At 42.0% G+C, this 19,566-nt stretch overlaps 1 protein-coding gene across 1 annotated transcript in view; it reads right to left on the bottom strand.

Moving 5' to 3' along the window:
- LOC122807599 (zinc finger protein 260-like) overlaps positions 1 to 16,143 on the bottom strand; it is a 53,427-nt gene extending 37,284 nt beyond the window's left edge. The window contains exons 1-2 of the mRNA XM_044078509.1: positions 15,870 to 16,143; positions 15,609 to 15,785 (exon numbers count right to left, since the gene is read on the bottom strand). Of these exons, the coding sequence (XP_043934444.1) occupies positions 15,609 to 15,785; positions 15,870 to 16,143 (451 nt within the window). The remainder of the gene's footprint in view (positions 1 to 15,608; positions 15,786 to 15,869) is intronic.
- Between the last annotated feature and the right edge of the window lie 3,423 nt (positions 16,144 to 19,566).

The raw sequence follows: 19,566 nt of genomic DNA, 5'->3' as shown, positions 1-19,566 counted from the left end.
CAAATATTTTCATAAATTTTAATCAAATAAATGATAGTGGTAAAAGTGCTAAATGATAAACCAATAAACATAAAAAAGGCACCAGAGGGACACACACAATCCAAATCAACAGTTTTAATACGAATAATCCACACAGAAGTAAATACACATATAGTAAGAGAAACACACAGAACACTTAACTTTATCACTGCGTTTTCGTCTTAAAAACTTTATCATATGTGAGTGTACCAAATGACAATGACCTTAAACAGATAAACTTAATTGTTACTTCCACCAATTTACCAATCACAGTTCACGTATACATAATAATGTAAAATGTTGAATAACAATGACTTTTAAAATCACTTACTAAAGTCATATTGGAATATAATGAATAAAACAAATTCTCCTCATTAAAACTCTAATAAAATAATAAGTAAAACATGAATAAATAAACAAATAAATATATACATACAAATACATGGTTCTTGTATATGGGTGATGTATATGTATACAAGTAGACGCACTTGTTAACTTGTACAACACCACCATCTACTGGCCAAAGATATAAATTCTGTATGAAAATAATTTAAAGTTTAGCTGATCTGAGTTTTAGAACTGATACAAGAGAAACAGTATAATTCAAGCCAGGCAACCTATTGGCTTCTAACACTAACTGCCAATACAGTTCCCTGTGCTCCAGTCGAGTTTCCCAAGGACCACCTCTTGGAACAATAGGCAATATTTTTATTACAAAAAAATAAAATCTGCTCCATCACAAATCTGGGTGTGCTTAAATAGAGCCGTGTTTATGTTCTTTTTCTTTACATCATACCTACGCTCATACAGCCTAAGTTTAAACTTCCTTTCAGTCTTACCTATGTAAAACGCCTCACATTTGTCGCATAAAGGAAGGTAAATAATAGTACCAGTGGTACCATAACCCCTACTTCTAATATACCTATCTCTGCTCTTTAGGTAAACCATATCACCTTCCTTAGCATACGGGCACTGGGACAACTTCCACAGTTGTAAGTGCCCCTTTTACCTTGTTTTGCAGTATTAAAATAAGAAGTCCTATTTTCTGGAATATTTTAATGTTACGGCCCTTTCTGTATATACATTTGAAAGGTTTATCAAAGATAAAATTTAAATCCAAGATGTTAGCAAACTTCGTCCAATCCTTTTCTATAATGTTTTTAACAAGCTTTGCATCCCCATCATATGTAATAACCAGAGCACTATTATAAGCCTTGTCCACTATCTTACTATTCAAAATGTTCTGAACAATATTATCCATATAATTCCCTAGTATAGGAGCAAACCTAGTTTTTCTCGCCTCACTTCAAATACTTCCAACAATAAATTTTCAGGGTACCCCCTAGCTTTGAATAAATCCATAAGGAACTTACACTCATTGTTAAAATCTACATTTTCTTAGGTCATTCTGCTCACTGGTACGAACTGACCCTTTACCAAACCCCTTTTTCTGATAAAAAGGATGAGTACTGATGTAATACAAGTAGGGCGGCCACGGTGGTGGAGCAGTTAGTGTTGCCACCTCACAGCAAGAGGTTCTCCGGTTTGATCCTCAGCTGGGGTGCCTTCTGTGCGGAGTCTACATGTCCTCCCTGTGGTCGTGTGGGTTTCCTCACACATTCCAAAGACATGCTGTAGGTGGATTGGACACTCTAAATTTGCCCTAAGTGTGAGTGTGTGCGTGTGTGTGCCTTCTGTGGAAGGTTGGGCTGGCAACTCGACACTGTAAAACTCCACTGCCAATCATGAGCGGACAGGTGATCTGCTGTGGCGACCCCTAACCGGGAAAAAGCTGAAAGAAGAAGAAGAAGAAGAAAAAGACTGATGTAATACAAGTATGAGTTTGACAAAGTCTCCTTTCTATGTACTTTGGATTTAAAATTACCATTATGTTTAGATATATTAACATCCAAATACTTCATCTCATCATGTCCTATTTCATAAGTAAATTTTAAAAAACTGGTGGTCCCACACATATAGTTGAAAATTTCCATAAACCTACTTTTCGAATCTACCCAAAATAAACATATATCATCCAAGAAATGTGCATAAAAATCCCAACAGTCCCTAAACTCTGAATTAAAAACATATTTCTTTTCCCAGTAAGACAAGATAATATTTGCATAGGTAAGCACACAATGAGCCCCCATTGCAACACCCCTATGCTGTCAAAAAAACTCACCTTCAAAGAAAATGAAATTATTTTTCAGGACTAAATTAAACTGGTGCGAAATTCATTAAAAGATATCTCGTTGCTGTCACTTAAAACTTCCTCAAACCATTCTAAACACACATCATGTGGTATTGAGGTAAATAAATCTATAACATCTACAGAGATAAAAGTCAAATTATGTGACTATAAACTCCTAGTAACCTTTTTGTAACCTTTTGTATGTTAAGCAGAGATCGCCTCTGAGTAGACGATATGCGACAGAGTATAGCTGGAGGTTTTTTTGACGGTCAGCATAGGGCATCTGCTTTAGGCCTGTGATTCTTTTAGTGAGTTATTTCTATGGCCTTTCCAGTTGTTGCAGATGTCTTGAGAGGTACATACCAAATGGGGCGTTGTATTCTATAATGGGTCAAATGGGGGAGGAGTACAGTGGGAGAATGACCTCCTTTTTCTGGATGAAAAGCCCTTAGTAATGAGGTGTGCCACATAGAAGGATTTCCTGACTGTTATGGCAATGTGGTTATCAAAGCTGAGACCACTGTCCACCTGTGTCCCTAAGTCTCTTACCACACTTTCAGTGTTTAGTGTACTGCCACCTATGTGGTATTTCACAGGTGCATGTTTTTTCCCAAAGGGGATAAAGTACAGTTGTGTACCTACCATAAATGTAGATGTTCGAGTGTATTCACTGTTGCAGTCATTACACTTGGGTTATCCTGCTGGCAGGCTACCTGCAGTCGGCCTGAATTCCAAAGTCCTGCTCTGGCATCAGTTGCTATTGCCTCTTGCCTGACGTCAGTGCGCCGGGGGTATAAAAGATGCAGCCAACATCATTTCTTCAGTTTTCTTGCTCCAGATGTCAGGTGCCCCCAAAAGGGTAGGCTAAAAATTCTGATCATAAAAAAGCATTCACATAACTTCATCTACAAGCAAATACACCACATAGGTTGTATAGAATAGAGAAGTACAGATAAGTCCTAGCAATGAAAGGGGGGTAGTGGGAGGGTAACCTGGACTGCAACAGTGAATACACTCGAACATCTACATTTATGGTAGGTACACAACTGTACTATGTTCATCATGTTTCACTGTTGCAGTCATTACACTTGGGTTGAATCCCAAAGCTGAGGTTGGGTGGCTGGGCCTAAATAGAATTAGAAGTGGCTATGAGGCCCTGCAGAACTGCAGTGGCCAAGCCTGCTCTGGATGGTAAGTGGTAATGCTTTGTGAAAGTGTGCACTGAAGTCCAGGTTGCAGCCTCCAAAATGTCCTTGGTTGGTACTCCTCTGAGGAAGGCTGCTGAAGTGGCTGCTGCTCTGGTAGAATGTGGCCTAATGCCCTTAGGCACTGATTTGCCATGTTGTGAATAGCAGAAACGAATGCAGTGGCCTATCCATTTTGAAATAGTCTGCTTTGAAATAGCTTTCCTTCCGATCCTGCAGCATATGCCACTAAGAGTTGCTCAGTCTTTCTGAAAACTTTAGTCTTGTCCAAGTAAAAATGTAGCTGTCTGTGTATGTACAAATAATGCAGAAGTCTCTCCCCCTTATTCTGCAGGTTTGGATAAAAGCTAGGCAAATGTATGGTTTGGTTAAGGGCCATGCTGGACACTACCTTAGGCATAAATGTTGTGTTTGTCCTTAGAGAAACCCTGTCCGGATGGAAGATAGTAAAAGGTTCCACAGCCATTAGTGCTTGAAATTCTGAGACTCTTCTTGCTGAAGTTATTGCTAGGAGAAGAGCTGTTTTCCATGATAAGTATTTTATCTCAGCTGTATTGGCTGGCTCAAAAGGAGGCAGAGTGAATTTTTCCAAGACAAAATTGAGGTCCCATGCAGGTATTGGAGCTCTCCTTGGAGGTCTTATGTTTTTGGCCCCTCTGAGATACTGCCTTAGCAGTGGATGAGAGAAAATAGGTGGGTCCGTATTGTAATGAGCTGAAATGGCAGAGGCATGGATCTTAATTGATGAGAAGGATAGGCCTTTATCCAGCATCTCAGTTAGGTATTGTAAAATCTGAGGAATATTTGGAACAAGCGTGTCAATTCCTTGTGCCTGGTTCCAAGCACAGAATTTCTTCCATTTTTCTGCATAAGATTTTCTGGTGCTGGGCCTCCTGGCCTCCAAAATAACATCCATAACTGCTTTAGAGAGAGGTGTGCTCTGAATGGTTACGTTATCCGCCATGCAGCCAGACTTAGGGTTCTGAGTTGGCTGTGTAGGATCTGATTGTTTTGTTGGGTCAGCAAATGAGGAATTTGAGGTAATGTCCAGGCTGGGCCTTGAGACAAGCTCTTTAGGATTGGGTACCAGTGCTGGTGTGGCCAGTCTGGGGCAATCAGGATAATTTTTGGCTTCTCTTGTCTGACCTTTAGGAGTACCTTGGGGAGGAGAGGTAGTGGAGGAAAGGCATATACTGTAAGGTTTTCCCAGCTGAATGATAGAGCATCCACTTTCCATGCTAGCTTGTGATAAGTCCTTGTACAAAATCTCTGTAGTTGGCAGTTGTGAGGGGAGGCAAATAGATCTATGTCTGGGCATCCCCATTTCCCTGTTATCATTCTGAAGATTTGTGGATCTAGTTTCCACTCGTGAGGATCCATGAGGTTTCTGCTTAGTTTGTCTGCAGGAATTGTGCTTGCAGGTGTACTTGATAAGTCAATGCTGTGTTCCACAAAGTCATGGCTTGTCTGCAGAGGTGGTAGGAATGTGTGCCTCCTTGCTTGTTTATGTACCACATGACTGTAGTATTGTCCATCTTTATCAGCAGTTGTCCCGGATGAAGTAGTACCTTGAAGGCTGTCAGGGCATTTTGTACAGCTAGCATCTCTTTTTGATTGATATGAAGATGCATTTGGCTTGCAGGCCATGTGCCCTGAATACATTTTCCTGCCATGTTTGCCCCCCCAGGCATAATCTGATGCATCTGTTGTTAATGTCTGCCTGGGTGTGGGTAAAGCGAATGGCTGTCCCTTGATGTGGTGACAGGCCTGTGCCCACCATCGAAACTCCTGTTGCAGGCAGGGAATGAGAGTTATTAATGTTTCCAGGCTGTGGCAATGTTGAGTCCAAACACTTTTTAGGTACCATTGTAGTTTCCTCATATGCAGTCTTGCATATGGAATTAGTAGAATGCAGGATGCCATGTAGCCCAGAGCCTGCAGAATTTTTCTTGCAGATAACTGGGTCTTTGTTGCCATGTTTTTGAAGTAAGAAGTCAGTTGTCTTTGTTTGTCTGGCGTGAGATAAGCCATCTTGGCAGTTGTATTTAAGCTTGCACCCAGGAATATTATCTCTTGAGAGGGTACTAGTTTTGATTTATTTTCGTTTACAGTGTACCCTAGGCAAATTAGCAATCTTTTTACAAACGCCAGTTGCTTTAGTAGAATGTCTTTGGTCTCTGCTTGAATAAGGCAATCATCCAAGTAGGGAAATATATGAATTCCTCTTTGTCTGCAAAATGCAATTACTGGTGCCAGACATTTTGTGAAGACCCTAGGCACAGTAGATAAGCCAAAGGGCAGTGCAGAGAATTGGTAGTGCATTGAGCCAGCTATGAATCTGAGGTATCTTCTGCAAGATTGTCTGATTGGGACATGCAGGTATGCCTCTTTGAGGTCCAAAGTTACAAGCCAAGCCTCCTTGCCCAGCATGGGCAGAAGCTGCTGCAGAGTCAACATTTTGAATTTTGGAATGTCCAGAAAAGTGTTTAGAATAGACAGGTCCAGAACTGTCCTTTCTTGGTACTAAGAAAAGTCTTGAGTAAAATCCTTGTCCCTGTTCTTGTTGTGGCACTGGCTGAATAGCCCTCATGTCCATGAGAGATGAAACCTGTTTTTGTGCCTCTGCCCATTGATTGTGTGGCAGGTCTGGCATACCTTTTGCCTTTGGAAGGGTGTGAAAATGGAACCTGTAGCCCTGAGAGACTATATTTAAGACCCATTTGTCCTGGGTGATCCTGTGCCAATTTTGTGAAACAAGTGCTAACTTTCTCCCTAAGGGAGCTGCCAAAAGATAAGTGCTTGGCATTGGCAGAGGGAAGTCATTGTGACTGTTTCCTATAGGGTTGTGACTTGTCTTCTCCACTTTTGGAGGTAGAAGCACCCCATTGTCTGGGCCTGTATGAGCCCTGGGGCTGTTGCCTGCCTCTAGGGAGTCTGAATTTGCCTCTTTGTGGTCTGTCTGCCACTGGAAAGGACCAATTCTTAGAAGGCCAGTTCCTGATAAATCTGGGTGGCTGTACCTGTAAGAAATCCTTTACTGTCTGCATAGATTTAGCCTTATCCTCCATTTTCTTGAACACCTCTTCTGCCTTAACACCAAACAAAGTATCATGCTGTAATGGAGCGTCCAATAATTTTGCTTTAACATGATCAGGCAGATTCTGTTCCTTTAACCAAGCATGCCTTCTGATAACAGAACCTGTAACTGCGGCCCTGCACGAGGCCTCCAGTGAATCATAACCACATTGCAAAGTATGTTTTCCCACTTGTTCAGCTGCATGCAATAAATCCTGCAATTCTTTGTTCTCAAAACATTCAGAATTTGTCAACATTTTTTGTTTTAACAAAGACATTAAGTATTGCTGATATTTGAGCATATGAAACTGACAATTTAAAACCCTTACAGCCAAGGTAGCAGAAGTGTAGACTTTTTTCCCCCATCTGTCCAGAGCCCTAAAATCTCTATCTGAGGGGACAGGGTTTTTAGCAGAAGCACCCTTGACCCCTTTGGGACCATGTGAGATAATTTCTGGGTCAGCAGCAGGGTTTTTATATAGAAATTTATGGGAATCTGGAACCCTGTAGTATCTGTCCGGCTTAACAGGTGCAGGAGGTAAAGAGTCTGGAGACAGTCTCTGAAAAAACATCATCTACTATGTCTAGTACCGGAGGAATTGCAAGAGGTCTGTGCTGAGGCAGTAACAGAAAGTCTCTAAGCCTTTTCTTAGAATCTGAGTAATCCTGGCTCTCCCAGTGGAAATGTTCCCTCATAGAATGTAGGGTCTCACCAAAAGAATAATCCTCAGGAGGAGAGGCTGAAGGGATAGATTCTTCAGCATCAGAATCTTCATAGGGAGGAAGGGAATATTCCTGTTCCAAGGAATCACAGGAAATGGAAACCTCATCAGAGGAATCATATTCAGTATCTTGCCTAGGTCTCTTATCAGGAGGAGGATGGGAACCCCTGATCAAAGTAATTAGGTCTTCGGCCATTTTGAGCATCTGTTTCTTAGGCATGGAAGTCTGTCCTGGAGAACGCTGTACTTGTTTCCTTGTCTTTAAAACTGTTTTAGACTTGGTCTTGGATGCTGAAGTAGGCTTGATATAAAGTTGTGTAGGTCTGAAAACACCCTCAGAAGCCGATGCCTGCTCAGCGGCTCCGGACCCATCTGAGGGATTGACTTCCAAAGGGCCAATACCTTGAGTATCCAGAGGCCTAGTTGTCTCCACGTGGGAGTCGGAAGCAGCCTGTGGCTCTGAGGTAGCAGGAGTCAGGGGCTGCAAAAGCGCCTCACTGAGCACCGGCGAACCGGTGACTGGCCTAGAAGAGGCTTCTTCGTCAGTTTTGGACCTCGGATGCCTGTCCTTTTCTTTATACTTGCGCTTTTTATGAATTCCGGTCATCGGTTGTTCCGACAGCATTATATAGTTAAACCTTCAGCCAAAGTAATGAAAAGCAAAGTCATACCGACGCTTTATAATGCGTTGGTTAAATCTAGCACAAAACCGACAACTAGCAACATTGTGATCAGGGCTTAGGCAAGGAATACAGTAAGAATGAAAATCCTTATGAGGTATTTGCTTCCCACAAGAAATACAATTGTTAACTTTTTCTGACATCGGTCTGGAGCAAGAAAAAAGTTTCCCCAACCGGGTACTTAGCTTTATTGAAGACTTTGGATCTGAAATTCAATTATGAAAATCTCAGGAGTCGGCCGACCGGCACTTGCAAACTGCTTTTGCTTCGGGCACCGCACGGCAAGAAAGACTGAAGAAAATGGCGTCAGCTGCATCTTTTATACCCCTGGTGCACTGACGTCAGGGAAGAGGCGACAGCAACTGACGCCGGACCAGGACTTTGGAATTCAGGCCGATTGCGGGTAGCCTGCCAGCAGGATAACCCAAGTGTAATGACAGCAACAGCAAAACACGATGAACATCTACACATTTCTTGGCATTGAGCTAGAGCCCATGACTCTTGCACCAAGTGTCTGTTTCTGTAAGGCCCTTTTGTAGAATATCCACATAATTTGGGGATTCAATAATGGCTTCCAGTTTGCAGTCTTCTGCGAACTTTGTTAGCCAGACTCCCTTAGTGTAGGCCTGTACTTCAGAGAAGTAGATGCCAAACAAGAGCAGACCCAGGACTGAACCCTGAGGTACTCCACTTGTCACTTGTCTGGAGCTGGATTTGGAGTCGGCTACTTTTACAGTGTGGGTTCTGTCAGTAAGCCAGTTGGCAACCCATCGAGTGATGTAGGGATTAATGCCCAGCTTAGTAAGTTTATCTATGATTTCAGAGTGGGGGATGGTGTAGAAGGCCTTGGCGAGGTCCAGATAGGCTGTGTGGACCGCCTTACCCTTGTCCACAGCTCTGGAGACTGATTCGAAGAAGTCAATCAAGTTCAGGAGACAAGATCGGCCTTCACGAACCCAAACTGGGTGGGGTCCAGTGTTTGAAGCTTGCCAATGTCTTTGTTCATAAGTTCCATGATAATACATTCCATGGCCTTGAAAAACAGGCTCGTCAGACTGATGGGGCGGTAGTTCCCAGGATCCAAGGTGGATCCCCCCTTGTAGAATGGGATAACTGTAGCTGTGCTCCACTCAGTGGGCACAAAGCCTGAGGTGAGGTTATGATTAAACATGACACTTAGGTGAGGTGCCAGTTCATTTTGTAGTTCATGTAGTATACAGCCCGCGATGTCGTTTGGTCCCATGGATGCTGTATTCATAGCTTTGGAAAGTGCATTTTTTACCTATGTGGCAGTTATTACCATAATTTAGCAATCTTTTGGTATTGAGATGAGCCTTTTAGGGGGTGAGAGGAGGGTGAAGTTGGCAATGAATCGATCTGACAGGATATTGGCAATATCCTTGGGATCAGTATATTTAATGCCATTCTGTTGTAGCTCAGAGCAGATCTGAGCATTGCCATTTAGATTCTTGACATAGCTGTAGAATGCCTTGTGGTTGTGTTTGGAATCTTTGGCAATTTTATTGTTGTAACTAGCTTTGGAGGATTTTATGAGGGATCTCAGTTTGTTACTGAGACTGGTAAGGGAGTTTTTTGCATCCTGGGATTTTCCTCTTTTCTGCAACAGTTTCTTCCTTTTGTTGTAAAGTTTGTTTATGGCAGGGGACCACTAGATTGGCTTCCTTTTTTGGAGGAGAACTTCTTGGCTGTATTTGGGATGGCATGATTCATGCACGAGTGGATGTGCTCGTACAGTGTCTTAGTGTAGGTTTCAGCAGTCGAACTTTCAGTTCCCATCTGCATGGGTATCATGAAGTTTGTCACTTCTGACTTGAGAAGCATGGAGTTGGCTTTGGAGAAGTTTTTTATGGAGGTTTCCTTATTGGGGGGCCGGGGATGTGGATGTCAAGCGTGAAATTCTTATGGTCAGACTTGACCAATGAGGGGGTGACCATAGGTGTGGAGCATCGATTTCCCATGTTGGTAATGACCAGGTTTAGGATATTGGAGCCCCTGGTGGGACTATGGATTAGTTGATCCAACGCATTGGAATTTATGAATGCCAAGAACCGTTGGGCAAAGGTGTTGGTACACAAGTAGTTTTCCCAGTTAATGGCAGGGCAGTTGAAATCACCCAGTATTAGGGTGTTTGGTTATATCTTAATATTTTCCAGTATGTTTAGAAAAGTGTAGTGAGAATCTTGGGGCATGATGGGGGATCTGTAGCAAGCTACAATTTGGATTGCAGTCTTACCTAGTGTTAGTTGCACCTGGAGAATTTCAGACGCATTGTGTTGGGCAACTGGCAAGGTGGTGTGAATATCCTTGGTGAATATGGACAGTCCTCCACTTTTAGTGTTTTGGTCCTGGTTTAGTGGCCGAAAAGTGTGGTAAGAGTTTTAGTCTGGTATTGCAGGGGTGCTCTCTGGAGCCTTGAACCAGGTCTCAATTACTGCACAGATATTGATGTTCTCCATTTTTAGGAGTGCCTCGAGAGAGTGCATTTTGAGGTCTAGACTTCTAGCATTGAGTAGCATTACCTTCAGATTTAGCATGCTTGTACCTGTTACGGTGGTGGTTTTGTCCTTTGAACTTTGCCTAAAAAAGGCACTATAGGGGTGGCAAGAGCCTTAGCCAGTAAGCTACTGAATCCCAGGGGCGACGGGTGCAGACCATCTCTGTCAAAGCTTCGTGGTCTGTCGATCGTGTCATCCTAGGCAGACACATACTGGATCCCCTTTGAATGACACCAGAATCTTAGCTAATTGTTGAAGTCAATCATTTTGTCCTTATACTGTGGTATCATTCTGGGTGAAGGCAGGATGCTACTCAGGGCTATGGTCATACCTGCCTGGGCCAGATGATCCAAGAGCTCTTCCATGTTTCTTTTCATGTAGTCCAGGGAGGTACGTCTCGAGTCATTCACTCCAACATGGACAATGACAGAGTCATATCTGTACTTGTTGTGGAGTGACTTGAGTGCATGCATTACGTGGCAGATCCTGGCACCCAACAAGCAGCTGACTGTAATTTTCTCCTTGTTCAGCTTGGTGAGTGGGACATCAGTGTGCCTGACTATGGAGTCACCTATGACTAAAGTGTTGGGTATGTTGTCTCGCCTTAGGCGCTATTGTGGGTGGCACACTGGTGTTGTGAGCTATGTGACACTTTGGTTGTGATTAGTGTTTGTTTGCATTTCAGCTTCGGAGGTCCTTGTTGCTTGGGCAGGTTACTGTTAAGGGCCACCGCATATGAGGGTTTAGTGTTGCTATGTGAGGGTGTTGGTGGTGTGGGTTTAGAAGGCCTATGTGTTGCTTGAGGTGTAGTATGGGTGTTAACCTTCTGCTCTTGACTGTCTAGCACAATCTTGGGTGGAGAGAGCTTTGCTTCCAGTTTGACTATGTAAGTGCATCTCTCGCAGGTTGTAGCGTTGGGTGGTAGGAGATGAGGTTTTCTGTGTACATGAGGCAATTGCCGCATTGCCCCACTACTCTGGTACAGCAGAAAATGTCAGTTTTTCCCTGTATGCTTTGTCCTGTAACTGCACTATTTTTGAAACACCTGTTGTATTTATTATATTTATTCACATTTGATTGACCTCTTTCTGAGGACTCACACTCAGTGAGATATTTCTTCATTTCAACCACTGACGTTTGCAGTTTTATCAGTTCATCTGAATAGCTGTTTAAAGTTTCTTCCATTTTTACAGTCTTTTGTTACTTAAGTTGATATACTCCTTCAGTGTTTCATTTATTTTAATCAGCTCTAAGCACATTTGATTTATATTCCTCTAAGTTACTGGAAGTCATGTCTTCTGTCAAAGCTGGAGCTTGAACTGTTTTTGCTGAACAGCTGCAGGATTCTTCCCAGTAAGTGTTTACCTTTTCCAGTTGATTTTCTTTCAGGCTCTCTAAGTTTCCTCTTTGCTGGCATCCAGGCAGTGCACTTACTACTCAATAACTGAATTTACTGGATGGAGGAACAAAATGCAAAACTGAAGCTGTATAAGAAACAGAGACGAAGGTTGTCATGGCAGCAAATAAGGAAACCAGAAGAAGCTGGAAACTGAGACAGAAGAGAAAATAGCGAAACAGGTAAACAGCTTCAAGTATCTGAGAGGGCTGGTCGAGGAGGAGGAAAGTCGGAATGATGAGGTCGGGGCTGGAACCAGAGGAGCTGCAGCCAACTGGCACAGTGTGTCAGAGATACCGTCTGACAAAATAATGGCAAAGAAGCTGAAAAGTAATGTATACAAAGCAGTGGTGTGACCAGTACTACTGTACAGTATGGAAACCTGGCAATAAAGGCAAAGCAGTAGAGGAAGTTAAAGGTGATGTCAACAAAATGCCTGAGATGGGTGGTACGATGCACTCTATGGGACAGACGAACAAATGAGGGCATCAGAGCAGAAGTCAAAGTAGCTTCAACAGCAGAGAAGGTCAAAGAGATCTGATTACCATAGTTTGAGCACATGTGCAGGAAAGTAGATTTTGTGAAGAGATTTAGGAGAAAGACAGGAAGAAGAAAGCATGAAATAAGGATGTCTAGCAAACACATGGCTGGATGGATTGCACAAGAAAATATCTATAATAGGCATGAGTCCCAAAGAAGGCATGAGAGTGGCACTGAACCAAGACACTTGGGCAACAGTTTCTGTGATACCCTGATCTCATGTAGGAAAAATACATTCATGATCATGTTAGTGAAAGAATTGCGTGAGTAAAAATTATCAGTAAAGAAAAAAAGTCAGTCTTAATTTTCTTTCAAAAAACAAGTTGTGTCCAGGATGTAACACTCAAACTGACAAAATGATAAGTCGGAAATCAATAAAAGAAATATTTGAGTGGACACATGAATTACTACTAAGAATGCTAAAGTGCATATAAACAGCAACACATAAAATAAAAAAATAAAAGCATTTGTTAACTGGTAAGCCCACTGGACACATGGTCCCTTCCAAGAATGAGCCATGCACAAACTCCATTTAACCAACCTGCTCAGAGTCGCACAACAGGCAAAGACAGGTTATGGGGAATAAAACCCACAATATGCAAAGTGCATAATAAAATGTACTAAGAATGTCCACACACAGAAAGTATAGTTGTGTAAAAATATTACCATTACAGTAGACGTTCTTCTCTTCACTGTTGCAATAATCTTCATCATTAGGGATCTCCTGCCAAGGATAGCCCAACATCTGTCCAGTATACCAAAGCCTTCAGCTCATGCAGTTTATAGGCACCACACATCACACATATGTACCCGGTGCACGGCACTGGCCATAAAGATGATGTACAGACACAGATACTCAGAAATGAAAAAACCCACCAGGAACAGAATACCCATGGGGACAAAGAGAATAAGTGCACCCAGAAGGAAAAACAAGGAAGAAGGCCCTTGCCCTGGGGGGCAACCAGAACACAGGGCAAGAGTAAGAACAGGGGTGGAAGAAGGGAGGGGCTAAATACTACAACAGTGAAGACAAGGACATAAGATTTTACACAACTGTCCTTCCGTACACTGTTGCAGTGCTCCACCTAAGGGAGAGTATAAGAGCTCAAGAGGATGCCTGGAAGGAGGAATGCAAAGAAGAACCCTCCACAAACCCATCCAGGATAGCCCTGGCAAAGCCTGTTCTGCCTCTGAAAACAGCATCATATTTGTAATGCTTTAGTCAAAGTATGAAGACAGGGCCAAGTTGCACTTTCAAGGATGGAACTGGTATACAAACCCTTAAAAAAAGCACCAGAGGAGGCAACTCCCCTAGTAGACTGTGCCTTTATCGACGAGGAAAAACATTTTCCATGAAAAGAATAGAAATCCAGGAGAAGATTGTTTGCTTAGAAACAGCCAAACCCAAAAATTGGGGTGAAAAGAAACAGAAAGCTGCTCAAATTTATGAGAGACTTCAGTTTTACATAAACAATATCTGAGCTGTATATGCAAATGCAAGTTGTGAAGAACCTTTTCACTCTGCAAAGAAGGATACCTTGAGCATAAAAGAAGGAATAGTACTTGTCTATATTGAAAACTAAAAAAAGGAGGAATAGCCATGAGAGCCTGAAGTTCAGATACTCTTCTGGCTGAAGTAAGAGCTAAAATCAGAACAGTCTTCCAAGTATAATGTTACAAGGAAGCTGAGGAAGCAGGCTGAAAAGAAGCCTGGGTCAATTTTTCAAGTACAAAACTGAGGTCCCAAGAAGGCAGAATAGGCTTCCTGGGAGGCCTGATATGAAGGACGCCTTTAAGGAATTGTTTAACCTCAAACCTACAGGTCAGTGGAGGATTAAAGGGCAAACAAGCAGAAGTTGATGATAGGTGAGCTTTCGCTGAAGAATATGCCAACCCAGTACGGAGCAGGTCACACAAATAAGAAAAGAACCAGAGTAACTTCCACAGAAAGGGGATCCTGATTGTGAGAGGCACCAGACAGAAAATCTTTTCCATTTGGACATATGTGATTTCCTGATAGGAGTTTCCTGGCTTCCTACAGAACCTGAATTACACTGTCAAAAAAAGAGGTTCCTAAAAAGGATCAAAACCCTATCACCAACAGCATCATTTGAAAAGTGGACAAGTAAGGATGGATAAGAGACCCCTTGTCTTGTGTGAGAAGATCCACCCAGTGATGTAACTTGTAGTGACTGGCCCCAGACAAAGGGGAGGAAAGGCGTACAGAAACATTCCCTTCCGAAAAAAAAACAAACCATCCACTTTCCAAGCCAGAGGACTTGGGATTCTGGAAGAGAATAGAGGAATATGTGTGTTCAGAGGGGAGGCAAAAAGAACTACCGATGGACAATGCCCAGGAACACATCTCTGTGACACATCCATTCATGAACTTATGTCCCTCACTGACAGGTCATACATTCAGCGAAGCTCTTGAAGTACTAACACAGATCCTTCCCACTAGCTTTTCATATTTTTTGTCCACTTCTCCTGTCATCTCCTCTCCCATCAACTTACCTAGCATTATGGACAGACAGTTTCTCCAGCCAGCCTGGTTGACATGGGCATCCTGAGGTAATGTAAACCAACAAAATGATATAAACCAATAAACGACCCTAGTGGGAACACACAGACAATCTCCTTAAGCAAAATTCTGGTTACAAGCCAATAAAATAACTTGAAGCAGAAAGCAACTGCTGAAATAAACAATTATCCTTTTAATTACACAACACAGGATTCCGTCCCACTACAAGACTGGAATTTCTCAGATAAAACATTTACATAAAGCAAAAACCTTTTAAAATGGCACTGATCCAATAAAAACACATAATCAGACACACATTCGCATCATAATCAATAGGGTTAATATTAAAACCCAATGACAGTGTCTAAAAACAGACATCCCCCCCCCATATTCACGTCCATGCATAGACCCACTTTTTACATTAAACATGAAACACTTTTATATTAACAAACCTAACTACAACGCTTAAAATAAAAGACTTATTAAAACAATTATTTAAACAAACCTTACCCAGTGGCTAGAAATGGCTTTTAGCTTAAGTAAACATAAAACCGATGCAGCTTCATTTAAACCTGGCCAGCAATGAGCCTCTAAACGAAGTGGCCAGGATAACTCGACTTTTTCAAGAAGTAGTGGTCAAGCACCACCTCTGTGTGACTCAGATAATGTTTGTAACACAATCAAATTTAAAGGAATGATCATTATGGGCATCAATATGCCTAAAAAGAGCATTGGTTACTTTACTTGGACGGATATCCGATAAATGCTCACTAATTCGATTTTTAAGTTTCCTCTTGGTCTTGTCAACATAAAAACAAGGGCAGACAGAGCAGATAGCACAGTAAACAACCTTTTTAGTATTACAGCAAGGTTTTCCAAAAATCTGAATAGTCTGATGGTTAATATTTACTTGACTTACTGCTAAAATATATTTACAAAAAACATAAGCACCACACTTTATCATATGTCCTTTGTTAGGAAAGGATTTAGAATGTTTAAAAATACTTTTCAGATTAAAGCCTTTTTTAAAGACTATTGTGGGTTTATCACCTATTCTCACTCTAACATCAGAATCATTGAGTAACACATTCCAATTTTTCATTAAGACACCTCTAATGGCATGACTATCATCACTAAAAGATGTAGTAAAGGCATTAGTATACATACTTGTACCAAGTCTGCCCTTAGGCTCAACACTACTACCAGGAACAGACAACAGTAAATTTGCTTCAATCTCTATGTTCAAACTTATACAAGACACATGTGATGAACCCACCATATTGTTATCAAGAATTACATTACTCAAAAGGGGTTGAAAATAGCCCTTTAATTCTTTTTTTCTTTTACCTCTACTATAAGCCCAGTAATAAGTAACTCAAGAAATCCTCGATTTAAAAACATTGCCTTCAAAAGCTCACATTCTTCAACAAAATGACCCCAATCCATAACCATGTGGGCAGCTCTACCTAGCTGCCCTTTAACAATGTCCCATTTTTGGAATAAAGGATGGTTACTGTGAAAGTGAAGAAATTAATTTGAGTAGCTGGGCTTACGGTAGCAACTGCCTCATGTACACTGGCAACCCACTTCTTCCAGTCCACACAAATTCATTATGCGAGAGATGCATCAATATCAAGAACCTAGAATCCAGGCTCTCTCACTTACCAGTCAGTTCATCTGATACTAAGCAGGTTGTCAGCACGCACACCTCATCTCCTGCACCTACCAAACCAATACCACATAAACCTACATATGCGGAGGTCCTTACCAAAAGCTTACCTAAACATCAGAGACCTCCCAAACACAAACACAAGCACAATTCACATAATACATCCTCTGCAGAACATAATACACATAATACATCACACACCAGTGTTTCACCAGTCAAGCTCCTAAGGCATGACACAAAAACAAACATCTAAGTCATAAGTGACTTAGTTGTGAGACACACAGATGTCCCTCTCACCAGGTTGAATAAGGAAAAGGTCACAGTCAGCTGTCAAGTGCCAGGATCCGCTGTATCACACACACACTCAAATCTCTCAGCAACAGGCACTGTTATGACTCCGCCATAGTCCATGTTGGTGTGAATGACTTGAGATGTACCTCATTGGACTATATGAAGACAGACATGACTGAGCTCTCTGATTATGTGTCTCAGGCGGGTATGTCCCTAACTTTAACCAGCATTTTACCTTTGCCTAGTATGGTGCCTCAATACAAAGAAGAAATGATTGACTTCAACAACTGTGTTAGCTTTTAGTGTCATTCAAAGGGGATCCAGTATCTGTCAGTCTGGAGATGACATGGTCAACAGACCTCGATGCTTTGCCAGAGATGGTTTTCATCTGTCACCCCAAGATTTCGGTTACTGGCTAAGGCTCTTGCCACAACCATAGTCTCTTTTTTAGGCAAAGTCACAAGAACAAAATTCTCAATGTAAAAATACCCTCTAAAAACAACCTCAATGTTATGCTGTTAAATGATAGGAGTCTAAACCAGAAACAGCACTCACTGGAAGCAATCCTCACCTTGGAAGATGGTGACATTTAAGCAGTCACTGAGACCTGGTTTAAGGCTGCAGGGAGACCTCAGCTACACCAGGTTACATTTACTTCCACACATTCAGACCACAAACTGAAGGCATGAGAACTAAAAGAGGTGGCGTATCAATACTCATTAAAGATAAATACATATCCATATTGGTTAAACATCAGGATTCTCTTGAATTACTTCAGGTGCAACTGAATGTAGGTAAGACTCTTCTTCGGGTCATTGCCAGCTATAGGACCCCCTCTATGAATCAAGACATCCACTCAGCCTACTTGGATCCACTTGAGTCAATCAAGATACAACCAAATAACCTGGTTTTGGGTGACTTTAATTACCCGTCTGTTGAATGGTTAAATTATACGTGTTCTAACTCACTTGCCCAAAGGTTCCTGGACATCATTAACTCCAGTGCCCTGGACCAGCTGGCTGACACATCCACAATGGGATCAAACTTCCTGGATCTGGTGCTCACCAACATGGGGGTCCACTGCATGACATCCAGTTTGTGGCCATTCCTGGTGATCTGACTACAAATGAGTCTCACTAGAAGTAACTATAACACAAGACTCCCCCTTTAGCAACAACTAAACTAAAAAACTTCTCTTAGGCCAGTTACAACCTCTTATGTGACAGCATAAATAGCTTCATAGGCCCTCCCCACACTGATGGAACAGACATCTACGCTGAGTTATACACCAATGCTTTATATGAGCACCTCTACAATTGTATTGACTCTGCCGTACCAGATAGCACCAAAGCAAAATCTTCACGGAAAAACAAGGCTGCCTGGTGGACAAATGCCATTAATAGGCTATACAATAGGAGAAAAAAAATGCTCTCTAAGAATAAGAAGGAACAGTCTCAAAGCTGGAAACACTGCCACCTCAACTTAAACAAGTAAATAAGACTCCTAGTGAAGTCTTCCAAAGCAAACTATGAATCCAGATTAGCTTCCCCTAACTAAGGATAACCACAAGGTGTTCTTTAGTTACATACGTAACCTCAAAGGTAAGGCCCAGATTTGTGCTGAACTCATAGTTAATGGTACTACATTTATAGAACCTGTGGTTATAGCAAACCTGCTGGCTGATAAGTTCAGTGAAAACTTAACTCCCCTGTCCCTGCCGCATATATCCCAAAGCATCCTTAACACTTGTTCCCCACCTAGTACCTCTGAGGAGGAGGTCTTAAATGCCCTCTCCAAGGCTAAAACGCAGCCTCCAGGGGACAAGACAACATCCTGGGCTGTGTTCTGCACAGGTTAAAACAGGAATTAGCATCATCATTGGATGCACTTTTCAATCACAGCTTAAGTATTGGCTTCATCCCAGTGGAATGGAAAACAGCTACTATCATCCCTTTGAACAAAGGGACTGCATTCCATGGACCCTGGCAACTACAGACCCATTAGCCTGACCAGCCTTATCTGCAAGGCAACGGAACTAATCATAATGGACCTTATTAACAAAGATCTATGAAATCTCCAAATGCTCGACCCCACCCAGTTTGGCTTTGTCAAGGGAAGATCATGACTTTAAGACAGTCACCTAAGCCCTAAACAAGGGCAAATCTGTGCATACGGCCTACCTAGACTTAGTCAAGGCATTTGACACAATCTCCCACTCAGGCATCATTGATAAACTCACCCAGCTGATTATCAACCCATACATTGTCAGGTGGGTTGCAAACTGGCACATTGATAGAACTCATATGGTCAAAATAGGGGACTCTACCTCCTCCAGCAGACCTGTAACTAGTGGTGCTCCACACAGATTGGTTCTGGGACCCCCACTGTTCAGAATCTACATCTCTGAAGTACAGTCTAAAACTAAAGGACTATAGCTGACAAAGTTTGCTAATGACTGCAAACCAGGAGTGATCACTGCAACCCCTAGTGATGTCAATATCCTGCAAGAAGTTCTTAAGCAGACTAATGACTGGTGCCAAAGTCATGGCCTTAAACTTAATACAAAAAAGCACTGTCATTCCCTTTGGCAAGGGTGATGTTTCTTCAAACTACCACATCAATGCAATACCCTAAACACACAGTCAATGGTGAGAGTCTGGGCACACAGGTTGACAGCAACCTTAACTTCTATCACCATGTCTCCACAGTGTTAAGAAGGACATTTTATATTGCTCATCTCAT

This window comes from Protopterus annectens, chromosome 7.part1, assembly GCF_019279795.1.
Source record: "Protopterus annectens isolate FY-2018-M chromosome 7.part1, PAN1.0, whole genome shotgun sequence".
NCBI lineage: Eukaryota > Metazoa > Chordata > Ceratodontiformes > Protopteridae > Protopterus > Protopterus annectens.
The sequence above is the reverse complement of the archived record's forward strand: the minus strand, read 5'-3'. Positions and strand labels throughout refer to the sequence as shown.